The sequence below is a fragment of the Liolophura sinensis genome, chromosome 7 (genome assembly GCF_032854445.1).
Source record: "Liolophura sinensis isolate JHLJ2023 chromosome 7, CUHK_Ljap_v2, whole genome shotgun sequence".
NCBI classification, from domain to species: domain Eukaryota; kingdom Metazoa; phylum Mollusca; class Polyplacophora; order Chitonida; family Chitonidae; genus Liolophura; species Liolophura sinensis.
In genome coordinates this window covers 56,902,260-56,922,228 of record NC_088301.1, presented here as the reverse complement: position 1 = coordinate 56,922,228, position 19,969 = coordinate 56,902,260, and the positions used below count along the sequence as shown (strand labels likewise).

Genomic DNA, 19,969 nt, shown 5'->3' with positions numbered 1-19,969 from the left:
TTAAAAGGCAGTCCAATGGCAAGAACTGTCAAACCGTTTGTTGACGGCGTTGACATGGACAACAGTTAGGCGACTGAGGATAATCCCAAGGGGAGATAACTCTCACGGTGTACGCCTGTTGCATCAGAACTGTGCTAATAAGATAGCTGCATATTGAATACAGAAGTCATTGAAATCTAAACGTCATCAGTTCTGCAATTATGCAAAAAAAAAAAACCCAAACAAAAAAGGAAAGAAGACATGTGATTTCACAGTTTTAACATTTTATTTCATGAACTTGAAAGCCATACAAGACTATATGGGCCTAACGAATTCATCACAATGCTTTGCTAGTATTTTAGACAATCGCATCCATCTTATTTTACAGTTAGCTGGACTTCATGCACTTTAACATTTGCTGAAAGCAATGTAAAGTTTCCTCAAACCATGAACAGAACAGATGGTTTCCATCAAAATGTTACTGATGTTCCCTGGAGCCATTTTGCTATTACCAGTACAGTTGGTCACGTGACATGAAGTTTGTATGCACACAGAACAACAGTATTTGTCATCTCTTCTCCATGTGAAGGTTGAGATATCGGAGACTGTCACTAAAGAACTCTGGAATTGGAGCTCTGATAAAAATGGGGTCAGCTTTCCTATGCGGTATCCCAGTAAGTTCAACACATCCCCTATGAACATGTAAAGGTAGATATGGCACATACTCCTTTCTTAAATGCAACTTCTGCAGTATCTTCTCTGGTATTTCCTGAAAAAAAGTTAACATACTGTTACATTTTACATATAACGCACAAATTCACATTACTGAAAAATCTTACCTTTTAGAAAACAATATCAAAGGATGACAAAACTTATATTTCCTGAATAAAAGTATGTTTCAATACTACTATATGTATAAATTATTTTAAGTGCTGAAATGTGTCTCTGGTTACTCAAGAAGTCTAAAGGAAAGTCTAACAAAAGTTATCCATATGTACATTACAAACATATGGACTGTGGTTCACTGGAGTAGATTGTTAACTGTTTGTAGGTAGATTGTAGTTTTGTTACCTATGGCTGTGAGCTAGTCTTGTTACCTGTGGCTTTGAGGTCGTTTGTTACCTGTGGCTGTGAAATAGTTTTGTTACCTGTGGCTGTGGCAGAGCTATATGTGGTTCTACATGACTAGGAACCCCAAGGATGGATCCTACACGGGCAGAGTACACGTTGTCCCCGAGAACACAGCACAGCCTCCTGGTGCAGTACCACTCCACCACATCCCATTTATCTGTCACCAAGAAAAAGCAGTGTGTACTATGTCAAAATATTTCACTTAAACAAAAATCGCTTGTTTAATAAAAAATCTAGCATAACTTTTTCACTCTCAATTTCCCCATCTAAATATGGAAATTATCTCCATGTACCAAGTGGAAATGGACACCAAATGTTAATGATGAAAGTCAGATTAGCATTAACTGTTTAATCCTTTCCTGCACCCAATAGACAACTTCTGATAATTACACTGAACACAGAGCCTGCCACTGTATCAACATGGAAAAAGGCAGTAAGCCACTGGTATCAGAGAAAATGTTTAGTTTTGAAAGCTGACAAGATTGGCCATTGTGGGCCATTCACGCCAAGTAGCGGTGTTGTCGAGGCCTCTTTGGACTTGGCCAATTACCAGAACTGAAAGAGTCACGTATTTTGGCTTTGACCTGAATACAGTTAACAGCTGTTGATTGTTTATGTGGCTACTAATGAAGGCTAAGCAGACATCGGTAAAATAATTATGTACCCCAGTTGTTCAACCTTTTCAACAGCCTCTGCGACCAATATTTTGAAACATTCTGAGAGATTTATCAGAGTTGAGAGAAATAATTTACACAGTTTTATGAAGCTTGCATCATGAAGTACACAAACAAAACAATTTAGCATCATTTTCATAAAATTGTATGTATAATTCCACTGAAAAAAGTGCTTTAAGGGTTGAGAAGATTGAAGATTTACTGCAATTAGGTACATGTAATCATGTTGGCATACCTCTTGTGGGCTTGACCGCCAACAGGGCACATCCCAATTGTTTATTCTCACACACTCTCTGGAGAGACACCTCTATTCTGACAGCCTCGCCTTTCTTGAGAGTGTTTATTGATACATCACCTGTTGGTACTGTCTGAATTACAAGATGAAATGCTGCATTTTCATATTCCTAAATAGCAAAATTAGCAAATGATGAGAGGACATTTGACAGTTTTGTAAATTTTGACCAATTTACATAGCTACTGGTTTATAGAACCAAGTACTTAATTCATGACCATGTTTTACTTTTGGTCGTAATAACTATATTTATCACCACAGTGATGAACCAACAGTGATTTACCAATGAACATCTTACCAAAGTTCTACCATCAATTTCAGCCAATTTGCACATGACTGTCTCTGATTCCTTGTCTAGCGTAGATGGTGTTCCAACAGTTAGGCAGCTGAAAACAGGTCATTTACAAAGCAACTCTTCAGATGTCTTCTCAACAATTGTTATTAAACAAATAAACTGTAAATACGACTACTTCACGACATATATACATTTATCTGAATGGCGTTTAATGCTAAACATGTTTTCATTTACAGCATTTCACCTAAAATTTAGTATGCAATAATGCGCTACCAGAAGAATAATAAAGATCATAAAATCACAGTTGCACTTTCAGAAGAATATTGATAAATTTAATGTAAACACTAAAGTTTTTCAGATAAGAAATTACTAAAAACTTCATAATACATTCACTGCGTGTCACTAGAATGGTACTCTTCAGGTGATATACTATATTATTTATGAATGGTGGAAATCACCAACCCCACCTGGAACCTAACAAACCTCCTGGCTTTGAGCCACAACCTAACAAGATTTGAATACTCAAATTCATTGGTCGAGGCCTGAAAGTTGCAGTAAGCCTGCAGTTACACCATTTGAGCCAGTGACAGTCCTTGCTCATATTAAGCCTGTCAGCTAATATGTTTTGGGAAAGCTAGATCAACAGGCTTTCTACTTCTTTACCTATTTCACTTGACAAACTGACCTGTGTAGCTCATCTTGATTTTATGCAGGTGACAAACCATGAAGAAAATATATAAATGAATGAAGCAACTTGTTAACATGCTTCCTGTATCACCTTGACAATTACCTGAAAGACTGATAAAGAGACCGCTGACTGCGCACTGTCTCCAGGTACTTCTTAAGTCTCATCTTGCCATGCTCTGTTTTAGTCAATACAACAATACCACTGTATAGCCTGAAAGCAGACAAAAGAATTTACAAGGTTATTACCCAAGGGATTATCATCATTTTGAATAAAGCTATCAGCATATAGTGTCAGTGTCAAAGCAGAGTTTCAGCAAGTTTTTGGGGCTTTTCAAAAACAATGGTGCATGAGAAGGACAATGGTCCCTTGTGTATATATGAGGTCTTTTGGAGCAAACATATCAGGGCATACATAAATGGATAGTAACAGACTGATCTCAACCAGTGCATCTGTTTTATTTCATGAACTGCATGCAATTTTTTGTTTTTCATCTTTAGCGGTCAGTAATGAGAAAAAACAAATTGATTATAGACATCAGTGTTTTGTCTACCTGGGAAGGGTCATTCCTATCTCCAATTCAGGAGAGTTCACATGCTCTTGTATGTCAGGGAGTACATCAGTGAGGGAGAGAGAGGTTTCATAAGGTTGGTGGATGAACTTGTGTTTCTTGCTACGGTGATTTCGTGGCTCCCTCTGGTAGCTGACTTTATCACTGTCTATTTCTCCTCCTTGAACCTTACTATCCAGGTAAATGACTGATGACCCAAACACGTTGGGCTTTGGAACTGAGTGGAGCATAATGAAACATTCCAAAATACATAAAAGATTTTAAATTTCACACCTTATAATAAATTCTAAAAATATGTTCTTTGTGGGTCAATTTATGATGATCAATAAAGGAAATGTCTTGAAATATCTTTTCCATATGTAACAGATATCAGTATTCAAGATATAATTTTCTTCAAAGTCATACATAAAACTGCCTGTGCTAACCAAAATATCTCGGCTCTGGGCTCTTAAAATGTCCCAAGGAAATATACATGTCAATACACTGTATATTATTATCCTTGAAAATAAATTTCACTCAACAAGTTCACCCAATTTCTAGAATATGAACATGCATTAAATCTCATAATTTTTCTTTTTTATGACCAAGACATACATGTACCCTTCAGCCAGTGAAGGAAGTTTACCATACTAAACATTGAGGGTTCAGGAATTATGGTACTGGTGCTTTTATTTATGTCATTAACAAAAGTTGTTTTCAGGAACTGAATGTATTTCTTTAATATTTTTTGACTCACCTAATATAGGAAATCCATTAGGCTTATTTATTGCCAAGATATGATCTTCAAAAAATAGAAATCAACATATATAGCTGTATGTATATCAGCACATTAACCATTCAAGGGGAACTTCTCAACCAGTGATCAATTCTGATTGGATGGTGTGAGAGAAAGGCTAGTCCTGGGTATGTCTTGCCTAAGCTGAATTTTAGGTATGGTATGTCTGATTTATTCAAGCTTGACCCAGAAAATCCTTTATCTACTGACAGCTAATCAGTGGTGATTCTGTATCAGTTTAAGCAATGATTATAAAAGGCCATCAGTTCATTTAAAATTCAACTAATTAAAAATGAAGTTCAAGAATAATAACTAAACTTAAATTTCATACAGCATCCAAAGCAACCAACTAGAACCATTAAACAAACATGGTAATATTACTGAAAAGCAAGCCACATGCCAAAGCCTATTTTGACAACCTCTCAACTATAAATGATCAAACTTTATTAATAATGCTGGTATTTAAGAAATACTACATTAATTAATCATTGTTTACTTGTTCATCAACAAGATGACTTACCATCTTGGTAGGGAGCGTGATTTAGCAGGTACTTGACTAGTTGCTGCCTTGACACAGAATTGGGGATCTCTGTTGTCTCACCACTCGACAGGTTTGTTGTAGGTTCACATCCCATGCCTCTACTTAGTTCATTGTCAGTGGACAGTCTTTGTGATGTACTTTCACTTTGTGAGCATAGATGTAGTATTTGGTACCATGTTCTCACAACACATCTCAGGTGTGCTGGTGGACTGGTAAGTTTGTGCAAAGTATGCATCTCCAGGAGAGTTAATCAGCACTTGGATGATACAGAAAACACCAGCATGGCCAGGATTTGTTCGCCTTGATTCATCTAGGAAACATATTGTGTTGTATTCTAACTTAACTCTGTAATTATTATCTTACCGGTATATTCTTGCATGTTATCTACCCAACCATTGTTTTCATCACATTTATTTAAAAAAACCATGTACTTATGTAGGACTGATTTAATGCTCTGATATGTTATGTTAGGCCTTACACTTGTAAGTTGTACAAAAACTTTGGAAGTCAGCAATCAAGAATTAAAAATTTGTCGAAAATAATTTGTTTCATTCATAAACTTTAATCTTATTTACAGAAGCACTTCACGTTTAGGCATTAGAGACCAGCCTGCCCAAATGCCTTACCGGTACCCATTAAATGCATGTGTACCTTCACTGTGTGGGCCAACATCACTCTTCGCTCAGAAATACCTGTAGTACTAGACCTGTCCACTACTGACAGTAGAAACGGATGACACACCTTCATCACTCTGTCATTTGGGTAAAAGACATCTACAATAACACTGAGTTTAATTTTTCTCACCAGTTCAGTAAGACATCATTGACTTGCACGTGTGTCCATCAACCGAACTAAATACAGATAACGTTGTCTACGTCACTGTCTGTGTACTAGAGTTCGGCTGCAACAGTCCACGTGTGTTTTGTGTTGACCGCCAGTCGGTAGATGAGACGGAAAGGTAGGTTCAGCCTTTTTTTAAAGTACACCTGTCTCTAAAGTTTCTCATTACTCGAGCAATCCATTATACACGTCTACAACATTGCCTTTAGAAGAAAGCAACAAGAGCCATGTCGCTGAAATGTATCATTTGGTATCAACATTACTCGTGTAAAACGCATTAGACGTTGTTGTTGTAATCTAATGAAGTGTGAAAATACTCACTGTATGTCCGAACCATTTGATTATAAGACTTAAATTTAGATGGGATGTTGTAAAATTGATTAAAGGTCTTGCTCTAAGTTGTACTCTTTCCAACTTAAGATGGCAAAAAGCATTCGAAGTAAGTGGAAGCGGAAAATGAGAAAAGTGAAACGGGTTAGGTATGCCAAAAGAGAGTTGGACACGCTGAAAAAAGTTGCGGAAGGTGCCAAGATCGGTGCGCTGAATGGAGACAATGAATTGTACACAAGTAAGTCCCAATCACATTAAGTAAGTCTTTTACCAAAGTATGTACCGAATTGGTCTGCAAAAACAATGTTAGGGAGGGTCAGTGTGATAACGATGACAAATCAAGGAGGTAGAATAGGAGGCACTACTCGGCCTGGTAATGGTTGACAACCCGAGGAGAATGGATATTCCTACAAAAAGGCTGTCCAAATGTTGTCATATTTGTGATGAAAGGGATGCTATGGGGAAAAATCCAGCCAACAAGGCAAAATATCAGTGTGACTTACTGAATTTCTTACAACATGACATTTGCAATGATGTTATCAGGGTCCATCCACCTTCCATCAGCGATCGATGTCCATTTATGTCACAGTTGAATACAAAATTCGTAATCGATCACAATAAATAAAATAATGACCAGTACTTTGAGTTTGTTCCAAACCGAACTAGTTAAACCAGTAGGAATACGTCATCCACGAACAAAGGTGTAAGTTATGAGATTTACCGAATCTTATACAATAAGCTGATAAATTCAGTGACTGTTGTTAACATTTCTAACCATATAGACCCTATATTTCCTGGGGATTTTGTTTCTTATTGCATAGAGGACATAAAGGACGGTAAATAAAGAACCATAAAAAACTTACATGATTTTCATAGAAACTTTAATCTTACACGTGTACGTGTATCTTCGGCTTTGTTCATATGATTCCAAGATCAAGACGCCAGCCTGTCCTTTCTTTGTCTTGTTGGTCTTCTTATTCGCCAATATACAAAGGCTTCAATGTTTAAAACATTTCCACCAACAATCACAGACAGACGGACAAAAAAAAAAACAGGCATTGTTGGCAAATGTCTGCGAGCTTGACTTTATCAAAACATGTGTCCTGGCTGTTCGCCTTCGACAGCACCAAAAGAGTGCTTGCTCCTAGGCCTGACAAAGGAAGACAGCTCTAATCTCCTGTCACAACAGAGTGGCTTCTACGGTCGGTAATGTACATTGAACACTTTGAAGCTTTATGTGGTATTCTTGTGGTATTTTCAATATATAAGCTCTCACAAATAAGATATAAGTATGACAGGTGCATTACAGTGGTCTGCTATTCCTGGTTCCAGTTGTAACAAAAGATGAACTACAGAAACAGAAAGAAGAAAAAGAAGCAAAGCGGAAGACTGAAGAAGGTATGCAAGGTTTATGGTTTGTTTATGATTTAAAAATTAAACTCTTCACTTTCTTGTATAAATTCTGTGTGCAGCATGTGTCTCCCTGTTTTTGAAGTTCCTCACAGTTTTGTACTGTTTAAGCAAGCAACCTGTAAGTTTTTACATAACAGCTTTATTTATCCACGGCTGTCATGAGTGGACTGGTGATTTGGGGCCAGATGTGGAATGCAATTGCAAATTTATTCAATTTAATTTCCATATCATGGAATGCTTCTTGTATTTGTGTTAAATACTAGTACCCTAATTCCTCAACCTTTTCTCATATGAAAGAGAACTTTCAGTGCAATATATGCATATTTTTAATTTGGTTTTGGAGACAGAACTACATTGGTTGGATTCGCCACTTTCAGTTATTCACAAAAATTAGAATTTGTCAGTGAAAACATTGTAATGCCTTCAAAATATGCTTGAATAAACACCTTTCAAACATGTCAAAAGGTTGAAGAATTACAGTAGTCAGTGAGCATCTGCACATAATTACACATGAACATGATGTTTGACATTGATACATTGATTTACTAAACAAGTTTAATTATATTGTTGTTTGTTTCTTTTGTAGCCTTAAATAAGATGGAAACAGACCAAGTCAGAAAGTTTGACAAAAAGACAATGAAAGATGAAAATGGACAATATCCAGTGTGGATGAATCAAAGAGCTATCAATAAGGTTAAGAACAGCATGAAAAAAGGGAGAAAAAAGAAAGGCAAACAAAGAGGAAAGTGGAAGCAGGAATGGTGAAATTATCAACATGACTGTTCAGTGTACATAGACTTATTTTTTTGTGATCATGGTTATATCACATCTTGTGGAATGTGTAACACTGTTTGCAGACTAGTATTGGTACCAGGTGTGTGCGAATTCAGAACTGAATACGGCAGCGAAAAAGCAGCACTTGATATTAACTGATACAATTATATTGTTATCTTAAGTGAGAAGTACATTGGCTAAACCATGAAATGATAAGGGGGCCTTTGTGGCCTAGTGGGTTAGCATGCCAGCACGGTGCAGTGGAACCTCCCACCAGTGCACTCCCTGCGAATTCAAGTCAAGCTCATGCTGGCTTCATTTCCAGCTATATGTGAGGAAGGTCTGACAGCAACCTGCAGATGGTTGTGGGCTTCTCCAGGGTTCTGCCCAGTTTCCTCCCTGCATAATGCTAGCCTTCATCATTTAAGTAAAATATTCCTGAGTATGCTGTAAAACACCAATCAAATAAATAAATTAAAATGAGAAAAACTAAGCAATGGTTAGTTTCTTGCTTTTCAATTACGACTTGCATGGAGTGGGTTAAAACCTGGGCCTCGGACATGGAAGTAGCAGACTATGCTGCACTCACTGTTTGCAGAGCTCCATGTGTTGACGTTTGTGTAGTCAGATGTTGGTTGAAGACCGCTTCTCTTTCATCAGTATGGTTTTCACATGCGTATGTCACATAAGAGTCTAAGACAGATTAACTACAAGACCAAAGGGTAGACTTCTGCATCAGCTGATTTTATAGTAAATGGTGGCAAGTTTAATCCAAGGTACAAGGGTTTTGTAGGGTCATAAATTCTTCTCTATAAATATTACTTTTACAAATCTGAAAGTGTTTGGATAACATCACAAGGGGAATTATGCACAAAACAACAAAACAGAAACATCACAATATGATGGAGTTGTTCTTTTATTTCATGATTTTATTACCAACTTATGTGGCATACTAATATTGGACAGCATTACATGCTATTGTGCAACAAACATGTTAAACTGGCACTGAAAAGCTCCGATCAGCTTTGTTAGTATTGTGTTTATGGTCACATCATATGCAAGGCCTCCTGCCTGCACATTTATACCCAGTTCATCCTTCCAGAGGACGCAGCTTCTTGTCACAATCCACAATGACCTGTACAACTGCCACAGTTTTATTATATCACCACATGAATGGTGCTCGTTCCCTGAGGATCTTCACCCCATATTGCTGCCACTCATTGGGACGGATCCACAACTCTTGAGCAGTGTCAAGGCTTGCCAGAATGGCAGCTCCCTTCCAGCTTGTCATCCTAGGATCCATGTCCTGTCCAATCAAAAGCAACAGAAGCACCACCATACACTTGAACCGGAACTGCTAATATTAAAAACTTCTCTAGCTTTTCGTTAAAGAAAAACCGATATTTAAATTCTAGTGTACGCAACAAGAATTTATTTTATTTTTTTCACTGGGGTTTACCATGCTATTCAAAAGTACATCAATATTTCACTTACACGAAAGCAGTGAGGTGTGGAGGAAACCCAGAGTTAACCACTACCATTCTGGTATGCAACAAGCTTCACATTTAAATTAGGGCTGAATCTAAAAATACAACCTCACTGAGGCAGAGAAATACAAAATAAGCTAGCTAGGGGTCCTGCAATTTACGTGGCCAGGCAAAGAGGAGATGGTTTCACTGGTTTCTCACCAAGTGTAATATTTACGACGTATGGAGAAAGGATTATGAGAACCACAGAGTAGCTTGAGTTAATAAACAATAGCATCTGCAAACCAAAGAAGTTAAACCAGCCAGTTTACAGGGTAGCGAGCAAATCAGTTTCACCCATCCCTCAAGATATGGCTTTGCACTACAGTAAGTACATGATGATATAGCTGTACACCATGATACAGATGGATATCCTTGGCTGGGGTGGTTAGCACACCAGCATGGCACAATGATCCAGGAGACTCTCACCAAAACGGTCGCTGAGAGTTCTAGTCCAGCTCTTGCTGGCTTCCTCTCCATGGGAAGGTCTTCCAACAACCTGCGAATGGTTGTGTGTTTCCTCCCACCATAATGCTGGCCTCCTTCGTATGAATGAAACATTCTTGAGTGCAGCGTAAAACACCAAATGATGATACATGTTGAATGTACCCACGCTCCCGAGGTCACCAGTAAAGTCTAACTGGACGCAGAACCATGCCTTACTTCTACACAGCGAGTAAAAAAAACACAAACTCACTTAAATGACAAGTAGTAATAGTTCTCCCAGCATAAAGAATGGCGGTGGTGTGTTACCTTTGGCCTGGTGATAACATCCATGACCTCTAAGCCAATGCGAGCCTGTGGAGGCATGTTTATCCAGACCCTATGCTGCAGCCAAGAATAGGCCCCAGCAAACATCAGACCTCCACCCACCACCAGGATACAGCTGTACATCCGCTTCTTCATGTCCTCACCATCTGACCAAATAGCACAGGAAGAATCACAATAAAACACATTGTATACCGGCAACCCTTTCACATTGGACAGAAAAGGTATATCTTCTCAGCCAATTTAATTACTTGAACAACAGAATTGTTTGAAATTTCTTTTGCTTTCAAAGACTTAATAAAGCTGTCCCTCACAGTCACAGATTCATCAACACACCATTCTAAATGTTTTTTACACCCTAATGTAACACTTCTACTTCCCACACAGCTCCAGTGTCTATCATCTCTATATTGGTTTGTTATGGCCTGAATTAATTATTGTCCATACCTGTAGCCCTCCTACTATCCACACTGTTATACTCTGTATTATGGCATACATGTAACGTAGATTATCACACTTTTCAATTTTGTTACATATTCTTGTAGGTTTTATTTTTTTATTTATTTTTTTTTGGGATGTAGCCTATTCCCCAAGGCTTATCACACTTTTCTTTACTATTAAGGCCTACAGAGCACATTTTCTTATAGTCTGCTATGAACATTTTTCTATACTGTGAATTACAGCCTGATGTAGCATTATACATACCACACTTCTCAATACTGTGTATTATGGCCTGATCTAATCCCATCAGCTGTAACTCCTCTTCCAAGTCCTCTTCTAGGTCAGCTTTTGATCGAACAGAGGGCAGCAAAAGGTCAGCTCCACCTTCGCTTCCTTCCACAGCATCATTGTCATCATCATCGCCTGGAGGCTGGCTCAACTGTGTATCCTCATTCTGCGTAAAACTGCTATCTGCACCTTGACTAGAAGCCTCCGCTGCATCTTTCCGCTTTCCAGACTTACTGCCCTGTGAAGGACATATTTTTATATACATATATTTTTTACAGAACATCTTTTTCACCTTTGTATCACATGCTACAGCACTCATTAACCATGACTCCATAATAATCATGCGGGATAACTGTCAATATTTTACAGAGTGTAAGCTGGAAGTATTTATCATGATATCCACTGTTGTGACTGGGTTTAAAGGGATACAGAATCGATGAGCTGGTGTGAGAGATAAGTAAGTCTAGGCTATGCCTTTCCTAAGCTGAATTTTAGGTATGGTACATTTATTCATAAGTGACCAAGGCTGCAAGACTTAACCCAGGAAACCCTATCTCAACTCTCATCCAATCAGTGTCCATTCTGTATCCCTTTAAATAGAGAACTGAACATGAAATACACTTTTATATGTAATTTGAGTTGCAGAATAGTCAATGTATTAACAATGTGTTTCGCTATAGTACAAAAGCATGACTAAAATGCAACACTGGGTATGTCACACCATAAAATGATTGAGGTACACTTCTCCACGTACAGATGAGCTAAGACTGCCTAGGTGTAGGTGAACTGAACAACATGCCATGGAATCCTAATTATATATTCATAGACATACCTCTGTGGTTTGGTAGGATCTTGAGGTTTGGCGCAGGTAAAATTCATCATTTGGATCTTCAGGTAAGCCATCACACCGGAGCTGTTTGTGAATCAAATGCTGTCCTTGGATTCCAAACATATCTGGGAAGAAAAGGGCCATAGGGGCAAGAATGGCCTCATCCCCTATTTTCACGTTATATTTATGAATGGGTTTGTGAGGGTACTTAAGCTGGATGTGCTGATCATATACACCTTCTGTGTCCTAAATAAAAAAGAAATTACCAAAGGAGATCAATAAATCTATCTTGGTACTATAATGGAATGGTATGTCAACATCCCAAAAAAAGAAATGAACTGCAAATATGGAAATCTTTCAAGTTAGAATTTATGGAGATTCACGTTAATAATCAATCACTTACATACCTGATCTAAATGGCAGTAGGATTCTTTCAACTCCTGAAGGAACAAAGCATCAATGCGACCGGTGATCTTCACATCCTTAATTGGGAAACCAGCCCGAGTCAGTAGCCAATGAAAACATCTTGTTATGTCACTACCACCGTAATCCATCCGTAACCTTTCAGGATACCAATGAAGAGAAAAACTATAAACAATATATCTGAGAGACATAAACAAAATTTATATTCTCTCATTACAGCCTTATATTCTCAGACACCTTGTTTGCAGTAAGTGTACATACCTCAACTTCACATGTCACTGAATATTCATGTATCCTTGTGTAACATATACTTAAATGCACATGGAACTGCCAACTGGCACTGGACCTGACTTTTCCTATAGTTTCTGCTACTGTGTACCTTGTATTTTTATGTGACAATCCATCTTCCACACAGCATACACTTGTCTTCTCATCTCCTATATCAACAACACAAGCACTGCTAACACCTGACCCAAATGTGGCGCAGACTGATTCCTGCAGAAGACAACAAATTACAGGTAACATGTGAAGCACCACTGAATGATTTTGAGTTTACTCCCTACTAAAATAAAGTAAGCAATAAATTACCAAAACATTCACAACTTATGTAATAAAACCATACCTGCACCGACATGACAGAGACACCTAGTAATTGGTGAACACAGGGGACAACAACTTCAAACAGGACACACTGTAAATCTCCAACCTTTTTGGCCTCTAAAGTACTTTTTCAGTTGAAATTATCCATACAAATATTATGAAAATGATGCTAAAATTGATTTGCTTGAGTCACAAAGACGCAAGCTTTACAAAACTCTGCATATTATTTCACTGTAACTCACAGTTCTATCAGAATGTTTCAAAATATTGGTTGCAGAGGTGACTGATTGAGTGAGTGAGTGCTTGGGGTGTAACGTCGTACTCAACAATTTTTCAGTCATATGGCAACAAAGAAATCCTTAGGGTGTATGTAATGTGCCTCCTTGTCGCAGGACGGATTTCCACCGCTCTTGTATCTAGTGCTGCTTCACTGAGACGACTTACCGAAGGCAAGTAAGTCGCCCCACCAGGGCATTATACTGATACGGGTCCACCACTCCCTGCATTATCCCCTTCATGCTGAACGCCAAGCAAGGAAGTTACAACTTCCTCTTTTAAAGTCTTTGGTGTGACTCGACCCAGGATTGATCCTTGATCTACCCTTCCCAAAGCAGAGGCTCTACCAACTGTGCTATCCAGGCTGGTGAGAGGTGATTGAAATGGTTGAAGAATTAGAGTACATGTTCATTTGTAGATGCACACTTTTTTATTTGATTTGCACTTCACTCAAACCATCTTGAGCTGGATTCAAGCACATAATACATGTAGGCAATATATGATCTGAAGTTACCAATGATATGGACACTAACCTGACTTGATTCAAAAAAGTAATTAACTTAAAACACTTGAGTCATACAGGTTTGTGAGAAATCAATGTGTAGTTTTAGTCAGTGAGTGAAAAAATGGTTGAGCTGTCTGTATATGTACCTGCATAACAATAGCAGCTCCAAATCCAAGTCGATCCAACAACAAGCTCATCAGATGCTTCACGTGGTGATAATCAAAGATATCAGGTATCAGCAAAACTGCCTTATAGTGCTGTGCATTTAAATAAAGATGACAAAATCAGTACATCAGAAAATAAATGTTTCAAATTAGTACATGTATGATCCAAGAATATAAATCACAGTAAAGAATTGAAAAGACTGACCATTGTTAGAAGATGTTAAGCGCTCTTGCTTCATACAAAATTAAAAGTACCGTATTTCCTCAACCTTTTCACTTTCATTGGCAGAATTGGCCAATTTCAGGGCTTCAAAAAAAAAAGGAGTAATTTCATCAGTCTACACAGCTTAAATATTCTTGAACAAGCACCTTGCAAACATGCAAAAAGATTCAAGAATTACAGTGAGTACAATAAGAATGCAAGATTAAATTACAGTACCTTGAAATTTTGAACAAATGAGTAAAGGGTGCACTAAGAGCAATTGTACCTTTAATGTATGGAGTGAAATGTCTAGTGAACTTCTTAGAGCTGTTCCTATAATTATTTCCAAGTCTGCCAGGACAGCTGTGATAGTTCCCCCGGGACCGTCATGCAGATTTAAACAGCCTCGTTTGATAGGCCAGTGAATGCTGTAGGAATCTGACTGGTGGACATAAAGAGCCTGCAACAACAACAAAATAGGATAATAAAGTCTCATTATATTTCAATTTTCACACATTCATTTGCAATGGGATTTCTTTTACTTTCACAATAAACTGTTTTAAAATGTCTTTGTGTTGGACTAAACTACTGGTTATGTCCACATTGAAAGCAAAAATAACTGTGGATCGTTTGTGTGTCAAGCACAAGAAATGAATTCTCCTTCCTATGATACATCAATATCATGTAAATAACATCCATAGGACGTGGATACACGCTGACACATCAGACAGATCAAATCTCCATAGACTCTGATAACTACAGTACAGCAAATGTCTTTCCTTTATGCTGACCATGGCACTTAGATCTGATGGCTCATCAACCAATCATCTCAGCCTCTTAGACCTTAAGGCATGCAAGAATGTTGCCAATGTAGAGTATTACCTCTCTGCCAATGAGAAACGGTGGTTTGAGCTCTGTCGGTGTCCATTCTTCATAACTGAGCACATCTGTAACCTCTCCCTTAACCATACTATTTTCAGCTTGTATCTTCAAAGTTTGAGAAGAAAGGAGGAACAGAAAAAAACAAATTGAAAATTATTCTCAAGTAGAGTAATACTGCAACCAATGTAATAACTCTTCACAAGGAAGTGTTCAATAACATCCAATACATTATACAGTACTTGTTTCAATCTGGTAACAATCCCTCAGGTACAGTGAAGTCACCTGTTTGTGAGAAGTTGGCTGTCTGTATTCCCCTTGACTGGTTGGTCGACTTAGGAGGGCCTCCTCTGCCTGTTTTAGAGCATGTCTCTGTTGATGTTTCACATCTGATTGCTTCAAAATAAAATCCAAGTACATAAGGCTTCATTTGACAACTTGGGTAATGGATACATGCAGCACGTGGAATTCACCAAAAAATTTGACATTTGGCAATATGGAAAGAAATAACCAAAACAGAAATTGCAGAGATTTTAGGCATTATGACTGACAAAGACGTGTTTAAGACATTACATGATTACTCCAACATTGAACAAATCTGGCTGCATGGTTACAGTATACTGCACAGTACTGAGCATTAAGGTCCAGCCACAGTGCGGCAAACTTTTAAACCTTGTGGTATTGAGCAGCCACTTAAGGACTACTAAATATACAGTGCCGTGACCATAAAATATGCATGAGGTACATCTTCAACACACAAAAGTTTCGAAAGTCAAAATGAATGCCTACATCGCTTTATGTAGCATTTGGACAGTTTACTTTCTATGAGAAGGTTCATCAGCTCAAAGGCCATGGCAGTCATTGCTTGTATACAGTTTCTTTGGTGTTTACTGAAGGAGATGAGTTGACAGACCATACATTACACTGCATATCCTGACAAAGAGAGGAACGGAAGGAAATAAATTTCGGCTCTGAGAGGAAGATTTAAATATTTTGCTAAAATGCCTACATACAGCTAGCGTGCAGTAGCCTGCCACAAGGTTGTTGACTGCATAATGTATCATGCACATAGTGACTACCAGCTATTGATATGACATTATGTCATTCTAGTTTACTAGCATTACCGATACGGATTAAATTTATTCAAACTTTCTGGACCGTATTGCTTGGGTTGTTGTTTGTACTAACACTGACCGTGGTCTCTGGTCTGGCCAACCATGGATCTTCATAGCGCTGCTGTCCAATTTTCTTGTGACGACGAGCAATGCAGTTTGGAATGCTGCAGGAAACGCATCTGATGCTCGACCTAATCGCAAACTTTGAGAGCCTGGGTGTATTACCAGGACAGACGTACTCTGTATTGGCTAAAAGAAGAGAAAAATAATTTCAGCATAGTATCGCGAGAACGACAAGATTAGAAATAGTGCGTTGAAATTTACAAGATCACCGCATAGAATCATTGAGAGTCCAGTTTTCGATAGGACCGAAAATAAAGGATGAGCACACCACTTTCAAATTCTGAGTTTGATTAGCAAACTTACCTCGACCATTGGTTCTGGCTCGACCGGAGGTATCGCTCTTTTGATAAGTGTTGGTGGCATGGAGAAAAACCTTGACGGATTCTAAGAATGTATGTGTTAATCTTCGCGCTGTTGTTGTAACGCCTACAGTTAGCTACGAGTCTAACTAGGGTAATTAAAAAATCATAACTGGTACGCAAACGAAATAGGACTTTCTTAACAATGTTTTTTGATCTTCCCACCTGGAATAATAGAGTTGCATATTTACACTTGCCAGTACAACCATAAAGAATAAATTCATTGGTACGAATTTCATAAACGCTATTCAAAATTTGACAGAAAAGTAACTATATATCAAAATCATAGTTTTAGTTTAAAAAAGAAATTATTAGCTTACTTGAATTATCTATGCTATCATCTGTCAATGATTGTTTTTTTTTTTTTTATTTTTTTGGAAGGGTTATTCGCCTGTGATCATAGTGAAAACTGGTTAGCGTTGCTTTAGGGAACGATCAATATTTATCAAGGGTTAAGAATCAATGGAAAAGGTCGGTGTAATGTTTCCTAGTGTGTTATTCCCTTATTGTATACATGTGTGTTATATGTAATGATTGTAAAGATCAGCATACTTATGTACAGTTATCTTTTATTTAAGGGAGGAGTTGGGGGGGGGGGGGGGGGAAGTGTTACAAACCCCGTCTGTAAACATTGGATTATATTGGTTTTATTTGTCAATGTCTAACCTACATCTTCCCCTCTGTGTGTGTTATAGCCGGCATTGTAATTCAGTCGAGCCCTCTTGAGGCTTTGGTGTTTACTGTCATTGTAAATACAGTGTACATTCTGGAAATATGTATCGGTGTTGTAATCATGTTTACGATTATACCATCCAGATTTTCTTTTACTGTGCTCATTGTCTGTGCGATTACTTACATTTCATTCCAGTTTACCCTTGAAGTGACTTCGTGTATATTTCCGAGGAAACGTGCATCGACAGCTCGTAACCACGGACGCTGTGGTCAACCCGTCCGGCCTAAGAAGTTACACATTCACAGGCAGTTGGGCAATATACCACTTAACGGACTGTCATCCGTAGATTGAGGGATTGTGGATTCTGTTATCACGTGGACTTAAACAAACCAGTTGTTTCTTATCTTTACTCACCGATTGTGGTACCCTTACAGTATGGCGATTTTAGTGGTGGGGGTTGAGTCAAATCATTTTTATTACCCTTTTCTCCTATAAGGTTATCGTTATTTTCAGTCACTATAAAAAGCACTTATTCGTCCGAATAACGTCACATTTAAGATAGCAGAATAATGTAAAAACGGATGCACTGTATAAAATGGCTTGAAGTCACTATAACGCCACCTTACGGAATTAAAATTAGCCGCTTTATTCGAGATTTTCATCATATCATATTGAATTAACATATTAATGAGGAGTGCAGCATTTTGCAGAAAAGTCATCGTGAAAAACGGCAGTTCGCATAATTATATGTATAATCGGTATAAGAACTGTATACCGATTATTGTATAACGTAGGGACCGGAGTTACATATAAACGTGCTCATCAGCTATTCAGTCAGTTTATTTCTGCACTGTACTTTAGCATAAAGAATTTGTTGGCAAGTATTGTAATGTGAGTATGCCTTCTTTGTCTAAATGAAATCGACATTATAAATAATGTATGGTATATATAGTATGATATGCATCACAGTTCATAAACCTTGTTGCGAACTACAACTGAACAGAATCGGGCCATTACCCTTTTATGAACTCTAAGTAAAGAGGTCGCGAAGTGGGTATGTCAATATGGTACTCTCTCATATGATGAGACGAATCTCTTCTGACCTTTGGTCACTGTCGCACGGTTTGAACTTTCACTGCATAGCTGGATACATGCAATACATTTAGCATTCACTACGTCACACGGTATTTGCTAATGTTTAAACCATCAAACAGGGTAGGCAATTTTGTTACGGAAGTCTGCGAAAACTACATGTATATCAACATTAAATTTCATGACGTGGATAAAGAAATCTGGCGTAGTGAATTGTTTCGAAATTAAGGCAACTTCTAACTTAAGTCTAAGCCTACTTCTTGATCCTGGGGCCAGCCTCCTTGTACGATACATGCTATACATATTGGATTCTATACGGGTAGGTGCTTCTTTTTTTCGGAAGATGTGAAAGCTTAAGCATGAAAAGAAGGTGAATCTTTCGATAAAATGAACTTTGCAACATTTTCAACCATTTATGCTATCGCTTCAGAGATGCCTGAAAATGAACTATAGAGCTGTGGGAAAGAGTACATGGTGTTCCGAATACAACAAATTACCACGGGGAGACCTTTGTCTTGTTGAGTTTTATTTATTAGGACAATGATACATATATCATTGTTACTGTATAATCAAGTGAACGGACTAATTTAGCTCACAAGACACATGTTTCATACAAATCCAAATAGATTCGGCGACGAAGGCATGGCGGTGACGGTGTATAATTTGACGTACGTGACTATTACTTTCAAAAATATAAGTGTCATTCTATGAATTGCTGTCCTAGAATCTAACCATTCCAGCCATTTTCTAAATCAGCATTTGAGAAGCCTGAGAAGGCTACTAATTCACTGTCATCGAACGTGAGAGCGTTGTAGTCTGCGAAGAACCGGAAACGAGGAGATGGTCCTACCAAGCTCATGGCCAACACTTCGGCTGGTACATGAACATGGGATCGTCTTCATCCTTCTGGTACCTAAACACCATTAAGTTGTCAGCGTGCTGAACCACCCCACCTATCTTTTTCTCGGAATTAAGGTAATCCCATCCCTTACCGTTTTCCTGCGTGGGGAAGGAACGATTGAGCGGATTAAACGCACAAAGTTTTAAGATCTTATCCTCCCTGCTGTCACCATCGAGATCTGAAGAATCGTTGTCGTAGTCCAAGTAACGGAAGTAGCGGGAAAGCGGTAATGACTGGCGGGCTTTCTGTTCGTACTGGAGCTCAAAGAAAAACAAGGAATCCGCGCACAGCACAGCAAGTTTTTATGTCCATTGGTGTCTTCTCTAGCTCTGGTACATTGCTCCATTTTTCTAAAGCAGGGTCGTACTCAAAAGCACAAAGGTGGCCCATAGGTTTTGATGCCATCAAGTACAGTTTGTCCAGAAGAGACACTATGGTTATCGAGTATCCTAGCAACTTGTCCCAGCCAGGCACACACTGATCAGAGACCACTGGTCTGTGTTTG

The 19,969-nt window shown here is 38.3% G+C and overlaps 3 protein-coding genes across 4 annotated transcripts; 1 reads left to right on the top strand and 2 right to left on the bottom strand.

Annotated features, from left to right (window-relative positions):
• Positions 1-273: 273 nt before the first annotated feature.
• On the bottom strand, positions 274-5,834 carry LOC135469956 (mitochondrial mRNA pseudouridine synthase RPUSD3-like). 2 transcript variants are annotated; one of them, XM_064748617.1, is made up of 9 exons: positions 5,595-5,834; positions 4,923-5,253; positions 4,364-4,408; positions 3,610-3,844; positions 3,162-3,269; positions 2,375-2,462; positions 2,020-2,152; positions 1,128-1,267; positions 274-748 (listed from the first exon to the last, which is right to left on the bottom strand). In XM_064748617.1, exons 2-9 carry the CDS (start codon positions 5,176-5,178, stop codon positions 548-550), a joined length of 1,206 nt encoding a protein of 401 aa, XP_064604687.1. In that variant the 5' UTR covers positions 5,179-5,253; positions 5,595-5,834; the 3' UTR covers positions 274-547. The 2 variants fall into 2 exon arrangements, with proteins under 2 accessions (XP_064604687.1, XP_064604688.1); XM_064748618.1 differs by having other exon boundaries at positions 5,748-5,785.
• Positions 5,835-5,859: 25 nt separating this feature from the next.
• LOC135469955 (protein LLP-like) lies at positions 5,860-8,933 on the top strand. Its single transcript, XM_064748616.1, has 4 exons — positions 5,860-5,901; positions 6,204-6,351; positions 7,446-7,511; positions 8,113-8,933. Exons 2-4 carry the CDS (start codon positions 6,204-6,206, stop codon positions 8,289-8,291), a joined length of 393 nt encoding a protein of 130 aa, XP_064604686.1. The 5' UTR covers positions 5,860-5,901; the 3' UTR covers positions 8,292-8,933.
• Positions 8,934-9,069: 136 nt separating this feature from the next.
• On the bottom strand, positions 9,070-16,802 carry LOC135471054 (actin-related protein 8-like). The gene is given in 13 exon segments (XM_064750102.1): positions 9,070-9,606; positions 10,580-10,743; positions 11,300-11,561; positions 12,156-12,398; positions 12,560-12,713; positions 12,955-13,070; positions 14,103-14,213; positions 14,609-14,782; positions 15,205-15,309; positions 15,487-15,597; positions 16,396-16,481; positions 16,484-16,565; positions 16,743-16,802. Coding segments are annotated over 13 exon segments (1,812 nt in total). The 3' UTR covers positions 9,070-9,462.
• Positions 16,803-19,969: the final 3,167 nt, after the last annotated feature.